Raw genomic sequence first — 20,624 nt, forward strand, 5'->3', positions numbered from 1 at the left:
CTCACACGTAATCATGTGTCTTCTACACACACCAAACCTCGCACGTAATCATGTGTCTTCAACACACCAAACCTAGCACGTAATCATGTGTCATCTACGCACCAAACCTCGCACGTAATCATGTGTCATCTACGCACCAAACCTTGCACGTAAGCATGTGTCTTCTACACACTAAACCTCGCACGTAATCATGTGTCTTCTACACAATAAACCTCGCACGTAAACATGTGTATTCTATATACCAAACCCGGCGCGTAATTATATGTGTCTTCTTCACACCAAACCTTTCGCGTAATCACATGTCTTCTATGTACACCAAATCTTTCGCGTAACAATCTCTCTTTTACGCAGGCATAATATAAGCCTAAAAATATATGTAATGTCGATATTTTTAAGAGGTGGGACGACTGGTTCGCCCGTTGTCAGTATAATGTGACCGGGTGGGGTGTGCTGCTTTGTGTCTTCTGCAGTATGCTTCAGTGAGGTAGCACTATAAATCGGCAAAAGCTCCGGCCTATCACAAGGAAACTTAACACGAACATATCGCAGCCTCCCAAACACACACATTCGCTCTCACCACACGCATGCATGTCGCACGCACGGGAGGCCGTCCTTAAATGTATGGAACGCCAATTAAATTAACATATATTCAATTAATTTATATCTTCATATAATTGAAGATAGGTTCAATTCAATTAAAGATAGCTTTAATTCAATTAGAGATAGGTTCAATTCAATTAGAGATAGGTACAATTCAATTGAAGATAGGTACAATTCTATTAAAGATAGGTTTGAATACGACTAATTGAACCTATCTTCAATTGATTTGAACCTATCTCTAATTGAATTGTACCGATCTCTAATTGAATTGAACCCATCTTCAATTACAAACAAATAGGGAAAAGGGACGAATTAAAGATTGGTTCAATTGAATTAAAGATAGGTGCAATTGATTTAAAGATAGGTCCAACTGAATTGAAGATAGGTTTAATTTAATTAAGGATATGTTGTATTTGAAGATAAGTTTAATTCAATTAGAGATAGGTTCAATTAAATTAGAGATATGTTCAATTAAATTAGAGATAGATCTAGGTTCAATTCAATTGAAAATAGGTTCAATTTGATTAAAGATGGGTTCAATTCAATTGTACCTATCTTTAAATAATTAAAGATGGGTACAAATAATTGGACCTATATCTTCAAGTGAATTGAACCTATCTTCAAATAACTGAAGATAGGTTCAATTAATTGACTATATGTTAATTTGGCGTTCCATATAAATGATCTTAGCTGTTAATAGGACGTTAAACAAAATAACCCAAACCAAGTCAAACTGATTTATAAGTTCCCATTGTGATTACTAATATCTTGATTGTATATCATTTTTCTACACATGCGCTCTGTTACACACGCAAATAGCCATATATCTACATGAAGATATTATAGATGACATTGTTTTCTAAACATGCATCTTCAAACTGTGTAATTATTTGATAAAAAACGTGATGATAAATCTTTGTGGTACACGTAAACTATTTCCCTTACTAGCCGATATTTTATTGCCATGGAATGTGAAAGGAAGACCTACATGTACATTGTAGTTTTACATTGCATTTTTGTCAGTAAAAGCGCTGTAACATATGCAGAGTCCTGATTGTTGAAGACTACAGTAGCTAGCATCTTTTTAAAACATCATTTTGTTCTACAAATATGTCAACAAGCTGTCAAAACACTATATTTTATGGAATTTTAGTACGATCTATTCGATCTATTCACAGATAGCTCTACTTTCGGTTTACATGCGCAGCATCTATTTCCGCTGGTTCCTCAGCTTGCTCGATGAAATGAATATAGGCAAACAAATAAACTTTTGAATAAATTGTGATTAGAGACAACACCAATAAAAAATATATTACATTTTCTGAATCATACGTTGATATTTTATGCTGGTACCAACCATAATACACTGTTTTGATGGCTGTCGGTAGGTTATGTCGACGTAATCACCCCGAGCAGCAGACAAAGAGAAAGCATAATTTATCAAATTTCGGACAAAACATGACCAGAACTATTCTAAAAATATGTTACATCAATCTTATTTGAGTCAATTTCCGTGAAATGTTTTGTATGATTTAGTTTCAATATACTAGTTCGAGATTTTTTTCCTATTGGCGGAATTTTGAAAGACATTCCCGCCATCAGAGTGGCTCCAAAATTACTGTGTGGTATTCATACGCGCTTCCGCATTAACTTTCGGTAGATGTCGATACACATTTAAATATAAATTAGACTATATGTCGATATGATAAAATATTTCTGATCATACTTTATCTGAATTTTTTGCATAGATTATTTCATATTTTGCAAATAATTTGCTTTGTGCAAAGAACTATTTTTCCTGTCGCCCACGAATCGCACTGTGTTGTTGGGCAACAATGGTGGGCTCGGAGTAGACGGGCTGGAACAGAAAGAAAATGGTGCAAACGCGGCACAGCACAGAGGCAAGTGGGGCGTCGCCGTCTGACTTATTGTCCTTTCAACGTCGAAGTATTCGGAAACCGCAACGGCTTATTGCTGCTGTGAGTCGATCTCTTGAATACACTGTTTAAATGATGCACATCCTGTGTTTACAAAGCCAGAAACTATATTTATTTATATAGTAAAAATAACTTGATATAGTAACTGGTTGCACGCTTTCCTGGTGTATACATTTGAATAGATTTCTTGAAATCAACTTGAAATGTAACAGTTAACTTTTAATGATTCTGGGACTCCTATCTCCTGTTGATCTCCCTTTGAATGTTGCAATGTTTGTATAATACTTTTTAAAAATTCACGTCCAAGTCGCATTTATTTAGTCATGAAACATCATACAAATGCAAAAATATATATATATATAAATAAAATAATTTGCCTGTTGGAAAGTACTTTAAATTGATGCAATACTACCGGTAATGTAACATCAAGTTTCTAGTGAAAAGCGGGACTGGACTTGGTCGATCATCGGTGACCAGGTAGCTCAATTGGTAGAGCATCCGGCTAGTGTTCGGAGGTCCCGGGTTCGAACCCCGGTCTGGCCGTTACATTTTCTCCTCTCCTGTTACAAAATTGGCGCCTAACTAAAATACCCACGGTGGTGGTATAAGGGTCTCGTGTGTCTTCGAGGGCGAAGACTTGGAAAAAAGGAGGCAGGTGTGTAGCGGGACTGGACTTGGTCGATCATCGGTGACCAGGTAGCTCAATTGGTAGAGCACCGGCTAGTGTCCGGTCTGGCCGCTACATTTTCTCCTCTCCTGTTACACTAGGACAGGTAGACAACGCTTTCAGTAAACATATTTTATTAAAATATTTACCTTGTCGTAGTTTAGTTCGCCAATAAGAAATATATTTCAAAATATACTGTTTAATCGATTTTGTCTATTATTAGTAACAAATCCATACTTGAATTTGAGTAATACAGAAGTTGGCAGGTTTCTCCAACCTGATATATACATTTATGTTAAGATATATGCAGTGATCAATCTGTAGTCCTGAGTACTGTACTTGACAAAGACTTTTGATGGGACTCACAGAATTTCTGGAAATATATGTAAATTTAACATTGTCGGACTCATTGTCTTTAGCAGTACAGTTGCAATGGATTCATGAAAATAAATTGTAGATTGATCTCTGAATATGCTGCATTTCTGTTTTAGCTAAACCAAATAGAGTAGAATTTCCAATGATATTGAAATGTTTGTTTATAGGATGATGATAACAGTGATGACAGTGGTGTAGTTCATATATCCAAGAGGTCAAGGGCTCGTTTTGAAGAACCTAACTCATCACCATCCAGACCCAGAGGACGTCCTCGTAGAAGGTATACAATTTGGGACTAGATGGAGCTGTATCAAATTGGATTCTAAGCTGTTACTTATATATTTACATGTGTAGTGGAACTGGACTGGGTTTATCATGGGCGACCAGGTAGTGTCTGCCTAGAGTTCGGAGGATGTCGGGTTTGAATCCCAGTCTGGTTGCTACATTTTCTCTTTTCTGTTACACATGTATCAACTGGAGTGTTGATCATTCTCAAGCATAATACATAGCTTCAGATGGATGGTGTGCAGATGCCATAGATGCTGAAGTCTTACAAATCAATGATGCATCATTTTCCTTTCCAGTGGTTCATTCAGTTGCATAATGTCAAATTAGACTTGAATTTGCTTTCTGAACAAGTCATTTTTGTAACTGCAAGATCTTGCAAGAGTTATACACTGTCAACAATTATTAAAGTGAATGCATCATCATGTTAAAAGATGAGCCTCCTTCAATTCGTACTTAAAATATTGATCACTACAGACATCAGTTCAAGATTGATAATTCAAGACCTTGTGTTAACCCTTCGACTGCTAATAGCAGCATCAAAATGGCCCTATTTTTCCAAATGAAGACGAAAGATGTATAAGAGCAAATGATAAAAAGTATTAATTTTTTAGATCAGTATACAATAACATGTCTGTAACTTTTGGATTATACATGTCATTCAAGCAAAGACTACAAACTTTGAAAAAATAAAAACCAAATTGCAAATTTACACTCCTCCATGCAGTTTGGTTTTTGTGTCGCCTTTGAAAAAGGAGACATATAGGTATTACTTTTCGGCGTCGGCGTTGTCCGGAAAATGGTTTTCGTGCGGTAACTTTAGTAGTTTAGAACGGATTAATTCGATACTTCATGGGAAGGTTCATTACCATGATAGCTCGGACAAGTTCGATAACCAAAATTATTCGCACCTTTTTAAAAGAGTTATAGCCCTTTAATTTTTTGCGAAAATGGTTTCCACTCAATAACTTGAATAATTATTACAGGATTAATTTGAAACTTCATGGGAAGGTTCGTTACCATAATACTGTGGACAAGTTCGTTAACCAAATTTATTCGCACCATTTTAAAAGAGTTATGGCCCTTTAATTTTTTGCGAAAATGGTTTCCACTCAATAACTTGAATAATTATTACTGGATTAATTTGAAACTGCATGGGAAGGTTCGTTACCATAATACTGTGGACAAGTTCGTTAACCAAATTTATTTGGACCTTTTTAAAAGAGTTATAGCCCTTTAATTTTTTTTGCGAAAATAGAATGTTTGTTACCATAATACTGTGGACAAGTTTGTTATTGGTTTTAAAGAGTTATGGCCCTTTAATTACTGGAATTAATTCAAAATTTCATGGGAAGTCTTTCGCAAGTTTTTAAAAGAGTTATAGCCATTTATTTTTTCAAGTCCTAATTTTAAAGAGTTATGACCCTTTAATTATTCGCATACACAGGCGACACCTCCACTTCCGTGGAATTCTTGTTCTATCAGTTTGATGAAATCACAACATATTCAAACTCAGTAGTGAAAACTGCAGCCATTTTACAAAACAAATTTTCTGGTCACCATGCAGGTGCCTTACAGGTCAAAAACTGGTTGCCAATGGTGAATTTAAGGTGTCATGACCAAAGTAATGCCACTATCAGCCCTGTTACTATACAAACCAAACAAAAAATTAAACAGAATGATTTTGCTATTGTTTTCATTGTTATTTCAGGCCAGTCATTTCTAGTGCTGATGATGATAGTGAAGATGATGAAGGTACAGTATGTAAAACTGAAAAGTAGTTTCAGAGGGAGGAGCTCTTAAAAAGTTTTTTTTGTGTTATGAAAATAATAAGTTTGACCAGAGGTGACTTTTCTTAATCATGGGGTCAATTAACATAAATAAGAGGTCTTTGGTACTGTCAAATATGGTCGTAATACAGAATAGCGGGGTGGTTGTATTACTGACGCGACCAATACAGAGAGTTATAGAGCAAAATAACAGGACTAAAAAGTGGCTGTAATAACGGGATGGCCGTTAAGTGAGGTTTCACTGTATGTATTTCAAAGTTATATATAAATTCAAAGTAATTCTTTGTTACTAGTGAATTTAAAGTATGCTGATAAATCCCTGGTTATGATTATTAAGCAACAATAGTGAGTGAAAGTACCTTTTGTATATGAATTATATATCCTTTAGTTTCAACAAAGAGAAGGCAGACAAAAATTGGGAAAAGCCATCGCAAAGTAAATGGTGATATTGATGGTGGCGATGCTGCTGTTCGTCGTAGTAGCAGACAGAAGAAGTTAGTATATGGTACATGTGATCAGAAGATGCTGGATAAAGTCTTGTATCTAGATGGTGTGCCTGTATTTACAGATGAAGATCGGCCAAGGAAAAGAAAGCAGATGGAGGCTGAACCTGTTGAAGAAACAGTGAGTTAATTTTATGGCACCTACAACAAACTTGAAAGGTTGTGGAAAAAAGTTGTCGGTCAACGACTTACAGATAAAAGAATCATCTGTCTTTTTTCAAGAGTTATTTCCCTTTGGTAATATTTCTGACAAAATCTTGTCCTTGCTTTACAATATGCTTAAAACCAGATACATATGAATTTAAAGTAACATAGTGATAGAGAAAGTATAGTTCTGAATCATTTAAATCTCCATTGCCAATGAATTCTAATATTGATTTTTTCAGCAGAATCTTTTTAAAATTTTGCAGAAAGGAGAAGATATGTATAGTCGGGTGAAGCGAGTGAGGCGATCCATTAAGCGAGATATGTATGGGATTCCTCTCCCAGAATCCGAAAACTCTGATGATTCTGACTCTGATGATGACGAAGAAGAGGATGATGAAAATGGGGAAGAGAAAGACAGTGGTACGTATACAAAGTTTCTGTTCAGAAATCTAAAAGTTGCTTACATAAAGGACACCGGGTATCTTTACAGTTTAATAGTGCTAACTTTTGACATTATACACAGTTTAGTAGTGCTATTTGAGTCTGTTGAATTCTATACAATGAGTTCTTGATATTTTCATTTTAAAACAAAAAGATGATGAGGGGGGAGAAGGAGAGGAAAATGAGGAAGAGGAAGAAGATGATACACCACCTCCAAAACGCTCATACAATCTCCGGGAATACAAACCACGCACACAGCTGTTTGAGGTTCCTATCGGTAAGTCCATATCAAGGATGTCAATACACTCTAGTTGAATTAGATATTTTGATGTAAAAACCTCAGATGATAAGTTTTGTGCTGGAAATCTAGAATGTAATAACCATGAAAACATCACTTTACCTGACCCCATTACTTTACTAACATTAAAATAAAAATCCTTCCATGATTGAGTTCCTACATATTACTGTTGGTGATTGTTAATTGTACCCTTAGTCCTGGTATAGAATACATATTGATTCTATTTCTTGAAAGTTTGCAATATTGAATTGATTTTGTCTCATAACTTTTATATCAGTTCTGTTCACACATGTGCAGTTGTGCTGCAATCTATCTTTTAGAGAAAATTAAAAATAATTGTTGTAAAGAATGAATTTTGTAAAATTTAAAAATTTGAATTATGATATTCATAACTTATTAATTGAATATTGTTAATAATGTTTTCACACTTTTATGACAGAAAAAAGAAAAACCAGGGTCAGTATATTCAGAGAGGCTTCACCACCATCCCCAATTGTGAAACCAAGGAAAAACGAAGTGTACCGATCTCCAGCTCACAGGACAAGGCCTGTGGGGTATATATTCATATACTATTTCACTGCAATAAAGCCCCTACCCTACTAAAAAAAGCTTGGCCAAAAGTTGGAAAAGGGCTAAATTGAAAATATCTGCCATTCTGAATATCCCCTAGTTGATCTTTGATCAAATTAAAGGATTTTACATACCATGTACTTAAAATCGGCATTTTAGAGATAATAATCAGAAGTTAACACTATTTATTTATTTATTTTTTAATAATAACTTAATTCAATCCCATGTTGTAGGTGCTATGCAAATAATCAATAAATGTTAATCTTTCATATATCCTGTATTCTATACTGGCACCCAGACTTTCTTAATTTTTGAGTACTGAAAAGTGTCAAATTGTTGTTGTATGCTAATAATTCTTTTTTTGCTTTAGGCGAAGAAAAGCAGCATACCATGGTAACTCTAGTACCTCCTCTTCATCATCCTCATCTGACGATTCCAGTGATGAAGAACGCTTCAAACGCCGGAAGGCAAAAAGCATGGCGAAAGCAAGAAATCAATGTTTGCCTATGAATATGTCTTCAGAGGATGTCAATACATCCGGAGTCCTCCGAGATCGTGTCAAGATCGGGTCAAGTCTTGCTGATGTGGACCCCATGAGTGTTGACAGAACAGTATGTTGATTTGTGAAATAGTTTGACTTAGTTATAGATACACAGTTTTGAACTATGTCTAGGTTTTGAACCTTTGTTGCAGTATTTAAGACATTTAAAACAATTTAAATGAATTGATTTAGATGATCATCGATAAAATCAACTGTAAAAATATTCCGTATTAAAGGAATAATCAAATAACTTGTACCTTATCTAATTATTCAAAATGTTTATTATGATAGAGCTGACTATGAAAGAATTGTAAAATCCTATTTTTGTCAGAATAAAATTTATTTATCTAGAGCAGTATATCTTGAAAGTGTCATAAGAACATTAGTCCATGAAAGCTAAATCAAAAACAATTATGTACCCATCAAAAGAAATTATGTACTGCTGATGGAAATGTTAAGTGATGAAATTCTAAGACTAATACTAAATTTCCATAAGCACACAGTTTGTTTTCATGTTTTTGTTTCCTCCTCAGACAACATTTGATAGTGTCGGTGGTCTGGGAAAGCATGTGAGAGCTTTAAAGGAAATGGTTGTATTCCCACTCTTGTATCCAGAAGTTTTTGAAAAATTTAAAATTAGTCCGCCAAGAGGCTGCCTTTTTTATGGACCCCCAGGTAAGATATCCCTTTAACTGTAAATTTAGTATAAGCTAATTGGCTTGTCAAACCCCTTTGAATTTCATCAAAATATATCTTTCTATTTCTTCATAGCCTTAATTAAAAAAAGAGAGAGAGATAATATTATTTGCTGGGTATTAAATTAAGAACTGCTGATGTTTTATTTAATTACTTATCATTTACATTTTTGTCTCGTCTGTGACGAAGTCCTGTACCAGTGCTTTTTCCCCAATTGATATTATTTCATATTTAAGCCAAATTCCCAAAATCTTCAGTTTACTCCTCAAAAAATCTTTCACAATTTTCTTCCCAAAATGAGACAAAAAGGCCCTTTCTTAAATCAGCGAGAAAAAGCCCTGCGAACTAGACTACTGTTATGCTGTTATTTTTCAACAGCACTTTTCACCAGCAAGCATCAACATGTCACTTTATTAAAGTTTTATGTTCAGATCTGTTGCACAAAAGTATAGTTCCAGCGTAAACCAAACTTGGTATATAGTTAATCTCCTAGTGGGTATCTCGCCACACCTTTCATTTATGGAATATTATCTATAAGTTATAGTCCAGTGGTGACTCTGCAAATTACCTCAGTTTCTCAAAAATGATTGATGCTATTGTAACCCAACTTGAAAAACCTTAGATTTGGAGAAAATGATACAAAATCTGTATTGCTTCTCCAATCAATTTTCTGATAGAAAGAGTGATTTTTGGTGTAGAAAGGACATATTTTTTTGTAAATTTTCCAGAATTTAATTTTTTCTATGTTTTTTTGAAAAAAATACTTATATTTTGGAATATGCTTTAAACTTACTTGACTGACAAAACGGGAGAGAAAATACATGCAATTCTAGTGATGGTTTTGTTTGTTCAAATTTATAAGGTTTGGGCATAATTTATTTTAATAAGTTTGTTCCAGTCTTTATATATATCGGTCCAAATTTAAACCTCAGTACAAATTGTGTATTGTTTATTTTTCACAGTGAGTTCATCAGAATTCTAAAAGTCTTTCAGTTTGATATTTTTATGTGTTCACAATATCCAGTGGTCTATGTTTGACAATTTCACATAGTTAACTTTTACACTTATGCTACACAAAATATTCCCCATTTTGGTCAGGTGGCAATTTCCTTAAATGTCCAGGGAAAAACACTGATGCTACATCCCTTTTTAGCATTCTGTCTTAATTTATTAAAATGGTGTATTTCAGGAACTGGAAAAACACTGGTAGCTAGAGCTCTTGCTAATGAATGTAGCTCAGGTGAAAAAAGGGTGGCCTTCTTCATGAGGAAAGGAGCTGATTGTCTATCTAAATGGGTTGGCGAATCAGAGAGACAGCTTAGGCTTCTCTTTGACCAGGTGCATATACTATTCTACCAAAATTTTATATTTAAAACTTATTTTACTGCACACAACAAATGCCCTATAAGATTTCTCTGTTTATTGAAAGATGCTTTTGGAAAAGTTTTTCTTGATATAATCGAAATGTGATTTTAAATGATAATGTACAATGTGTGAATTGGGTTGTATATTTACAAAGAAACTGGATCCCTATCTATGTTATCAGAAATAATCCTTTTTCAAACTACCTACAAGTATCAAATTTTGCTATCTATCACATTTTAAAGCAACACCTGATTTTTTCCCCCCTAAATTGAAGGCTTACCAGATGAGGCCCTCCATTATCTTCTTTGATGAAATCGATGGCTTGGCTCCTGTCAGGTCAAGTCGACAAGACCAGATCCATAGCTCAATTGTGTCAACCCTCTTAGCATTGATGGACGGATTGGACAGCCGTGGAGAGATTGTAGTCATAGGGGCTACCAATCGCATTGACTCTATAGATCCTGCCTTGAGAAGACCTGGGAGATTTGACAGGGAATTTCTCTTCCCCTTGCCTTCACAAGAGGTTGGTGTTTAGTATGTAACCTATGATGTCTATATACATAACTAAGAAAAATAATGTATATATATTTAAATGTATGATTATGAATATAAGTTACAGTTTAATCTCACATTTCACTCTATAATTTTTTTGTCGTTATAGGAACTAAACTGTGGGACAAAATTTTCTTCATAATTTCATTTAATTTAAAATTGGAAAAAAACTAAATAAAAATAAAGACAATTGATGTAGCTGGCCTCGAAATTGGTTTGCTGTTATGATGGTTTGAGTTGTGTTCAGCCAATCTGATTAAAATACATATCTTTTTAATCAGATTGTGTGTTCAGCTAGATATTAAAGCAAAGAGTGCTGCGGTTATTAAAGTGTACTTCTTACAATCTTATGAATTTATACATTAATTGCATGTTTTGTTTTGACTTTTGTACACATTTTCTTAATATGACATTTTGAAGTAAACTTTCCTATGACCAAAGCAGCTTACTTAGAATTAAATGAGAAGTAACTTAATTTATTCCAACATTGTTACCATGATACTCGAGGTTTGTTTGGTAGGGATGAGCTATATAATATTTCATTGCATTACGTTTGCATTAACTGCAATTTATTGGTTTACAATTCATTTTGCTTTTTATAAAAATAAAAAATAATTTTCTCTTTTTTTCCTCCTTAAAGTAGATTTTATAGATAAGTAATATATTTATAGTTGTAAACAGGATTCATATAAAGTACATACAGTATACAATATGACATTCTGAATACAACAACTTTTGCTGTTGTGATGTCATTTTGTGATACATACTTGAGTAAAATGTCAACTTTTTAATTGATTGTTGATTGATGGATTTATTTCATAATAGGCAAGAAGGCAAATCCTGCATATTCAGACAAAAGCATGGAATCCCAGATTATTGGATGTATTTGTAAAGGAAGTTGCAGAAAGGACAGTTGGTAAATATCTTAATTTTTGTCTGTGAAGATTTTATTCCAGGATAAAATTTCAATGCTTGTTTTATGAGAAGTTGTTTATGCAACTTTTAGCTCACCTGGTCTGAAGGATATGTATAGTGTATACTTTTTTTCAGAAATTGACACGTGAAAAAAATCCACTGTGCACTATGTGCAGGAACAGGCCTTTGCCAGTCAGATGCATGGATGTCGTGAATGTGATTTGAAATTTTTAATTGTCGTTTCCTTCTACAGCCGAATAATGATTTAATACTTAAATATATATATAAAGTAATTTTTAAGTAGATATTGAACAAATAATCAAGGAAATAAATAGTTGTTTTGATGTTTAATACCTTGAAATTGTATATCTATTGATCAGCAATAATGTTGATTTATCCTTGTCGAGCTGCATGTGCTCCACACCGATACAATCTCACTGGAGCAAAGTTGCTGTATTCAGGTGCAATACGATGTATAATGAATCAAATAACATCAAACAAAACTTGAAATGATATATGAGTACTTAGTTAATTCATAATTCTAAATAAATCGCCTTATGAATCCAGAGCTTTGCCAGAAACTTATAACGTTCAACTTGTATATTTATGGAAGCTGTAACAGCACACATGCACAATTTGACGAGGATAATACTAATGCCATGATCTCAATGCGGCAGTCACTGACCAACTGGCCTTATTAATTACGACCCGACTGTAAAAATTGCTCTGATTCATCGTCTGCACTGTTAAATTTTTCCTATCAACCTGTTTATTAATTATATCATTGTATTGTTTCAGTATACAAAATGGTGGTCAGTGTAACATACATAGCCTAGTAAACTTCTATTCGCCATTCCAGTCAATCTTGTCATAATTGGGCATAATTAGCTTTGTATATATCATGTACAGATACCACAAAAGGTCATACTATTGTGAAAATCACAAGCTAATTGTAATATGTAATAATGTAATATGATCAAGCTGTCATTCCAATGTGTCAAACCTGACTGATGATTCCAATTAAATGTTGTAAGGTAGCTTTGATAAGTTACAGATTTCTGTCATCTTATGCTGGAGTGTTGAGCTATCGTGCAGTTAAAGTTAAACATTTAAAATAAAATTTTGTTTTCCCTGAAAATTAACCTCAAAAACCTACCTGTGCACTATAGGCGCAAATTTACTGTACATTGTACTTTATATTTGTATTTGTATAAGCGCTAAATTTTACATATAGGATCTGTCCTGAGTTTCCTTTTTAATGGAGATAGGTATTTAATACAAATTTCTGTCAATTTTATCTTTGCCATGTTATGTATTTGCTTTCTTCATTGTCTATTTATTTGATATATTTAATACCCAAAATATGCCATTGCATACTCAACAAATAGTACAGTAATTTACTAAATATAAGCTCAACTGGTCAAAACCTAAACAACTGATGTCGTGATGCACTTTTTAAAATGTAGCTGTTCATATCTACATTATGCCCACCAAATTCTTGGTGTTGGGTATTTGATAAATGTTGTCCTTTTCAGATGAAATGGGGTCCCTTTTTTAGACTTCATGACAGTATGTTACAGCTGACATACAGAGGATTTTATAAAAGGAGGAAACTTATGCTGCGATTTTTATGCTGTTTTAGGTTACTGTGGAGCTGATTTGAAGGCATTGTGTACAGAATCTGCCCTGATTGCCCTGCGTCGTCGATATCCTCAGATCTACACAACGTCAGAAAAGCTCCAGCTTGATGTCTCTTCTATCAGCGTTGGTGCCAAAGACTTTTTCTATGCAATGAAGACCATTATACCTGCTTCTCAAAGATCTGTAAGCTCACCAGCCAGATCTCTTGCCAACTACCTTCAACCATTGCTCAAGAAGACGTTAACAGAAACACTCCAAGTCCTACAAAATGTCTTTCCAATTGTTCTAGCTCAGCTGTCAAGCCTAGATGCTCCAGGTAAAATAAGTGATTTAAGATACTTTTATAGTGATCACAGTTAATGTTCTGTTTTCACTAGAGCTGAAACGAGTAGCAGATTTTGGCATTCGAATATTCGTTTAGTATATTCGAATAGTATTTGAATATTCGGTAGTGTACAGTCGATACTTAAGAAAATGTAATTATTTCTGATTTACTAAGCTTGATAGACGACTGAAAAGCTTTAAATAAGTAACAGTGATATATACAACTGAAGAATGGCCAGAACTAAGTTGGAAGCTCACTTTAATAATCGTTAAAAAATCACTAAGTTCGCGAAAGTAAACATGGCTGGCCTACCTGATTGACGAGCTTGTGTCTGTCATATTGTCAATGTCAAGAGAAGGAATATTTGTATTATAAGACCAATAAATAATTAAAAAAATCCAAGTTCACTACATTGGGTCCGCATGTAAAATAACATGAAATAAAAACGACCGCGAACTTTCCACATGGTAAGTTTTCCTCTGTCGGTTGAGCGCTTGTAACCGGGAATGTTGCTATTGTTTCAAAGCGTTTTATTGACACTGACGTAATGCATATGGGGCACCACATGGTTGACAGTACTGTACACAGTACGGATATGAAAGATAGCAGCACTGTACCTTATATACGATGTCATGTCAGAAAAATGTTTACATCTTTTCATTCACGCGTTTTGGAACCTATTCATGTCAAAATAGTTGTATATACATGTATTTTTTTATGTTAAACTGAATGCTGGATTGGAACGGAAATCTGACGTTTGAACACGTTTTCAATGAGTTTGGCCCGGAGATGATTTGCTATGTTGGATGTATAGTACCTTTGTACATTAAAACCCCTAAACATAGCTTACATTCTGCTTAAGAATTATTGGAATTTAGCTGGAAATACTCCCAAACTCAAATGGAACGTTTGTAGATGTTTCAGATCAAAGGAATAAGGGAAGTAAATATCGTACCGAATATTCGAATACCATTCCACTATTCGAATTCGGGGAATTGGTATTCATTCGCGAACATTCGAACATTCGTTTCAGCTCTAGTTTTCACTATATTTATTTTATGATTGAGATTTATAGTTTTAATGATGCTTGGAATTCTACATTATGTCCTTAAGTGACAGAGTTTGTGCAATTGGGGGCTGAACGCTTTCTATTCTTTAGAATGCTGTTTGGATGACTTTTACACACAAACTGATGTCTTTAAGTGTAAGGGCATTAAGTGATTTTAGATTGAAGGAGAGCTATAGCTTTATCTCCACGTTGGCGGCATCAGCCTCTGTAGTCGGCTTGGTGAACAAGTGTTTTTAGCTCACCTGATCCAAAGGACAAAGTTGAGCTAATGCCATACCTTGGTGTCTGTCCGTCTGTCAACAATTACCTTGTTAACACAATAACTTGAGTAAATATATAAGCAAAAAATTGATGAAACTTTGTATGCAGCCATATATCGACAAGATCTCGGACAAGTTCGAAAATGGAAATTATTCGACAGTAGCTTACAGTTATTGCCCTTTGTAATGATATTATTAATAGACCTTTTGAACACGATAACTCGAGTAAATATCAGCCAAATTTGATGAAACTTTGTATGCAGCCATATATTGACAAAATCTATTCAACTGTAATTGATCAATCATGACAGAGTTATTGCCCTTTTTTTAGCTCACCTGGCTCAAAGGGTAAATATTTCAAATCCACCCGTGCATCGTTCCGGCCCTAGGAGAAAGGGGCCCAACAAGGGAAATGTAGCAAACAAAAAACAACTTAAAAATACTTATTCTTTTTCAAGAATGACAGGATTTAGTCAACCTGTAGTTTGAACCATTGTTGGGAGAGTCAGTTCAAAAGAGGCAAATATTTGAAATTTTACTTAATTCAAAGTATTTTGCCATACTTACTGAAATCCAGGTGAGCCATGCAGGCCATCTGGGGATACAGCTTAGGTATTTGACATGTTCCTTGTGACCAAACCTTTCCATTGGTACTACATATGTGGACCTGCCTACCTTGGCTGTGACCTTTGACCTACTTTTTAAAGCAAACTTTACCTTGGCCACTGTATGTTAATTGTACAAGATGTGCGGAACTCGGCGAGGTATGTCGTCTTCTGACAAGTCTTTTTTCTTTTGAATCATCAGTTATGCTGTTTGTCTGTAGGTCATCTTCATTTCAGAGATACTTCTTGTTCCTACAGTGATCTTGTTTTCCAGGAATACTGCAACAATATGTTATATGTAGGTCACTGTGACTTACATTTTCTGCTTAACTTCCATGGGTAGAACTTGCATTCAACTCCATTTCCCTTACTGGTTGAGCCTAGACATATGTATTTTCTACAAACACTTCCTAGACACTAAAGATGCTTACTGACGGCTTGTATCATAATCATCTCTTCAGATTCTGAAATATAGTTTTTATCTTATTTGTATTGAAGCCACCAGTTCTCAGGGAGATGGCAGCACTTCTTTGGGTGATAACGATTTACTGAGTGATGATGAAGACAACATGCCCAGTATATTTGAACATCGTGGTCCAGGTCGACGCAAGAGTCATCTTGAAGGGCCAAAACAGCAGTTTATCAGTTTTACAAGGTAAATTACCATACCTAATTCATACATGAAAGAGCAATATATGCTTTAGTGAAACTTATTCTCCATTGTGATTTATTGGAAATTTTGACCAAATTGAAGTTCTTATAGAACCATTCACATGATTTTATTGATTATGTTATAAGCTAGAATGCAAACAGTCCTAATTAACAGAAAAAAGAGTTGATTTTACATTGACTTTTGAAAGGAAACCTTTATTGTTTATCAGGAATTTAAAGATAGTCTGTCTGGAAAAACAAAAATGTTTTAATCATGTTCATATAGTTTATCCTTTCTTGTGTGAGCAGCTACGCATACAAGGAACCGTCCACACATCGACCTCGTCTGTTACTGGCTGGTACCCCTGGCCAAGGTCAGTCCTCCCACCTAGCTCCAGCCCTGCTCCATCACATGGAACAACTGCCTGTACATGTTGTCGACCTTCCATCTCTGTTTGCTGTCAGTGCAAAAACACCAGAAGAATCCTGTGCACAGGTGTGACCACTACAATTAATTTTTAGTTTTGTATGATAAAGTTTTAATATTGCTTTAATTACCGTTGCGACTGTAAGTTTGGGGGGGGGGGGGGGATAGTCATGTTATCAAACATAAGTAGGTAATGCCTAAATTTGTCATTCTCTGCTGCTTTCATTCCACAAGGATTGTTTATCAAACTTCACACACTTGGCTATCTTTTGTAACTCAACAGCCAATATTGAATCACGAGGTGATTTGTTTGAATTTTGATGCCTTGTTTGTATTGTAATTTGGAATGAACCTACGAAATACAAATGTTGAGCAATATTTGATTAATTGGCATGTTTTAAAATGTACACAGTCTGTTTTTACCGAGAATAATAAAGTTTGCTGCTATTTATATAGTTTGGTGAACATGAGATAGTTCCTTGGTCAGGGATACAAACAATTACCATCATATTAAGATTTTAGAATATGCAATGAACATGTTGATTTGTTGATAGTGTTAAAAGATTTCATTGTTTTTCCATCTTTACATTTTCCATTTTACCAAATTGTAAAATTACACATTATGATAATGATATTACATGAGGGCATTTCCAGTAAAATATGTTTCCTATGGGAGGACTCCAGGAATAAAAAAAATTCTATGCATGGTGGGTATTGGATATATCACAGCATATTTTAATGATAGTGTTTGGATTAAATGACTTGCTATGGGTGGTTCCTGTTGGACGAGCTGAGGGTCTTCCTGTTGGGTAGATATTTTACTGGAATAACCCTTAGGATATTGTTTGTTTTGATTGTAATGAAATAACCAGGAATTAATTCATACAATTAAAAATATTTTCAGATATTTCGTGAAGCAATGCGAAGTGCTCCGAGCATTGTTTACATGCCCCATATCAACCATTGGTGGAATGTACTGGGAGACACACTCAAAGCAACCCTCCAGATGCTTTTGCAGGACCTGGTACCCACCACTCCTGTTCTTATTCTGGCCACCAGTGAACAGTCCTACACAGACCTTGACTTTCAGGTTTTTATTTTACACTTCACATTCATTGTCCATTTAATTCTATTAAAGAAAAGAACCATTAAAACACAATCTTCTGCTAAGTTGTATTTATAATTTTGCTTTAAGAATGTTTTATGTTGCAAGGGGACTGTGATAGCTCAATTAGTTAGGAGTGCCAGTCATGTACTCTCAGGTGAAGATCTGAGGTGCAGGGTTCATGCTTCCTACCTGTGTCGGTTTGTGTTTCTCAGGAAGCTGAAAAACCGGCTGATCTGTGCTGCTGTGATCGTGTCCTTTCTCAGGAAGCTGAAAAACCGGCTGATCTGTGCTGCTGTGATCGTGTCCTTTGGCAAGACACTTTACCCTAATTACTCTGGATGGCATGTGACGGGCCTCCTGTATGTTGTTCAGTGAGATTGTCACTAGTTACAAGGAGACTGCCTCAAAATGACCCCCGACTGTTCATGGGGTGATGAACCCAGCGAACAAAAACAAACGTGCTTGATCAAACACTTAAATTTCATTTCACAGCTTCAGCTCATGTTCAGTGTGTATGCTGGAGAAGTGGTGACAATGACCAACCCGAGTGAGGCCCAGCGGCGTGACTTCTTCTCTGATCTTGTTCTTAATCAGACAAAGCAGCCACCAAGCAAGAAAACACAGGCTGGTAAGTAAATGATTATGTCAATAGGATATTACCTAGGTCAGCTGCCTGAACACTTGGCTCATTTTTTATGCCTTGTGGCTTTAACCTGTGTTCTTGGTCAATGTATCTTATTTTTATACGCCCGACGAAAGACGGGACGTCTTATGTTATCATGTTGGCGTTCGGGCACATATGGTGTCCGGACCATAACTCCAATACTACTCGACCCAGGCTCTCCATACTTGACACAAATATACACGGAGTGTCGCATACCAAAATCATGCCCCTTACCCCCGTATTTGTGGAGTTATTCCCCTTTGATGATTTTACTTGTCCGGACCTTAACTCCAATACTACTCAACCCAGGCTCTCCATACTTGAAGTTGACACAAATATACACAGAGTGTCGCATACCAAAATCATGCCCCTTACCCCCGTATTTGTGGAGTTATTCCCCTTTGATGATTTTACTTGTCCGGACCATAACTCCAATATTACTCGACTCAGGCTCTCCATACTTGACACAAATATACATCTTGATGAGCCGGAGTGTCGCATACCAAAATCATGCCCCTTACCCCCTTATTTGTGGAGTTATTGCCCTTTGATGATTTTACTTATCCAGACCATAACTTCAATACTACCAGCCCCAGGCTCGGTATATTCTGTATATAAACATGTGAACTAATTTTTGTGTTGTTGTGTCTAAACCAAGGTTTCCCATATTTGCAACATATATACATCTCATCATTTAAAGTTACCCTTCGTTTTCAACTACACACCATTATGTGTATCAATATCTCCTTCGAACTTTCCAACAATGATACTTCATTTTAAAGCATTACAACCTGTGAAACTACCCCCTTCCAAGTGTCAAATATTGCGGCGGGCGTATGTTGTGGCCCTCCAACGGGCCCTTGTTTCCTTTCTTTTTTATGCTCTGTTACTCTTGACAGAAATTTCTTTTTATCATTTTTTTTTTCTTCAGTAATACAAAGTCTATTATAAAGTGCAAAATAGAATATTAAATTTTGCATGCAAATATGGCTTTAAGCAGCATGTTTAATTTGAACAAAAATTCTTTAAAACATTTTCATTTGAATGTGGATGAAAAGGTACATAAACAATTTTTCTACTTTGTTTCAAATTTTCATCTGTGACGCACCAATTGTTTGCAGAACAGCAGAATAATGTGTGTATATCTCGTCTTTTGATATAAAGTGGTTTCAATTTTGAGAATTTCTGGTGAAGCATGAGGTCAATGTTGAGCATGTTATACTTTACAGAGAGTAAAACTAAAAAAGGGAAGAATCCTCGGAAAAGTGTTAATAAAAACCAAGGAGGTACAAAAGGAGACAGTTCTTTGAAAATAATACTGCAGTTTTTAATTCTTATTTCTGTTATTAAGAGAGTTCCATTGTTTTGTTTTTTTCTCATTCAATTTCATTGACATTTATACATGTACACTTGACAAAGTGTGTACATGTCTGTTTTGGTTGTTAATAAATCATGGATTCAGTAAAAGATTTAAAACCAAAATGTGAAAATTAAATTATTGAAATGACAAAAATAATGCATAGTGCATATATTTGGTTTTGATTTTTATTTGATACCTAAAGTAGGATTCAAACAAATGATAATATAAATATAAATTATTAGGCAGTTTACTAGTTCAATGTTTCTGTAAAATGTTGCATATTGACTAATTTTTTCTATACATTTATATATATTTTCTAAAAGTATGTCACAAGCTTAACAAAAGAAAAAAATAGTTAAAAATTTGATATTGTCATCAATGTAATTAAGAAATCAACTCTAATGAAGGAAGATTGTGAAAAGAATGGAAAAGGAGAACTAGCTTGGAATTCATGATAACCTGTATTTTAATTGATCGCAGATACTGGCAGAATTGTATAACTTTCATTAATTTCTTTTTTTTAAATTTTTCAGCGAGGAGGCTGTTGGAGGTCTTGCCCAAAGCTCCAGCTCCAGAACCTAGGAAGCTGACGGACAAAGAACTTGCTGCTCTATACAATCAGGAGGAGGCTACTTTGAGAGAATTACGCCTCTTTCTCAGGGATGTCATAAACAAACTGGGACGTGACAGGAAGTTCCATATCTTTGCTAAGCCTGTTGATTTAGAAGACGTAAGTGCGAGTTTGGAGTAAAATGTTTATCAAATGTTTACATTATCTGTTGGCTCATCCATCAATACACACTGGAGGGGGTAGCACATGTTACTTTTACAG

At 35.0% G+C, this 20,624-nt stretch overlaps 1 protein-coding gene across 1 annotated transcript in view; it reads left to right on the forward strand.

The window, feature by feature from the left end:
• Window positions 1-2,416: 2,416 nt before the first annotated feature.
• The window catches only part of LOC117326418 (ATPase family AAA domain-containing protein 2B-like), a 91,421-nt gene continuing 73,213 nt past the window's right edge, over window positions 2,417-20,624 (forward strand). Inside the window, exons 1-18 of the mRNA XM_033883167.1 lie at window positions 2,417-2,579; window positions 3,747-3,859; window positions 5,576-5,619; window positions 6,043-6,278; window positions 6,568-6,724; window positions 6,900-7,022; window positions 7,483-7,597; window positions 7,984-8,224; window positions 8,688-8,829; window positions 10,040-10,188; window positions 10,490-10,738; window positions 11,593-11,683; window positions 13,325-13,639; window positions 16,081-16,237; window positions 16,543-16,729; window positions 17,565-17,750; window positions 18,261-18,396; window positions 20,326-20,522. Coding sequence (XP_033739058.1) covers window positions 2,475-2,579; window positions 3,747-3,859; window positions 5,576-5,619; window positions 6,043-6,278; window positions 6,568-6,724; window positions 6,900-7,022; window positions 7,483-7,597; window positions 7,984-8,224; window positions 8,688-8,829; window positions 10,040-10,188; window positions 10,490-10,738; window positions 11,593-11,683; window positions 13,325-13,639; window positions 16,081-16,237; window positions 16,543-16,729; window positions 17,565-17,750; window positions 18,261-18,396; window positions 20,326-20,522 — 2,943 coding nt within the window. The 5' untranslated portion in view covers window positions 2,417-2,474. The remainder of the gene's footprint in view (window positions 2,580-3,746; window positions 3,860-5,575; window positions 5,620-6,042; window positions 6,279-6,567; window positions 6,725-6,899; window positions 7,023-7,482; window positions 7,598-7,983; window positions 8,225-8,687; window positions 8,830-10,039; window positions 10,189-10,489; window positions 10,739-11,592; window positions 11,684-13,324; window positions 13,640-16,080; window positions 16,238-16,542; window positions 16,730-17,564; window positions 17,751-18,260; window positions 18,397-20,325; window positions 20,523-20,624) is intronic.

This window comes from Pecten maximus, chromosome 4 (genome assembly GCF_902652985.1).
Source record: "Pecten maximus chromosome 4, xPecMax1.1, whole genome shotgun sequence".
Lineage (NCBI taxonomy): Eukaryota > Metazoa > Mollusca > Bivalvia > Pectinida > Pectinidae > Pecten > Pecten maximus.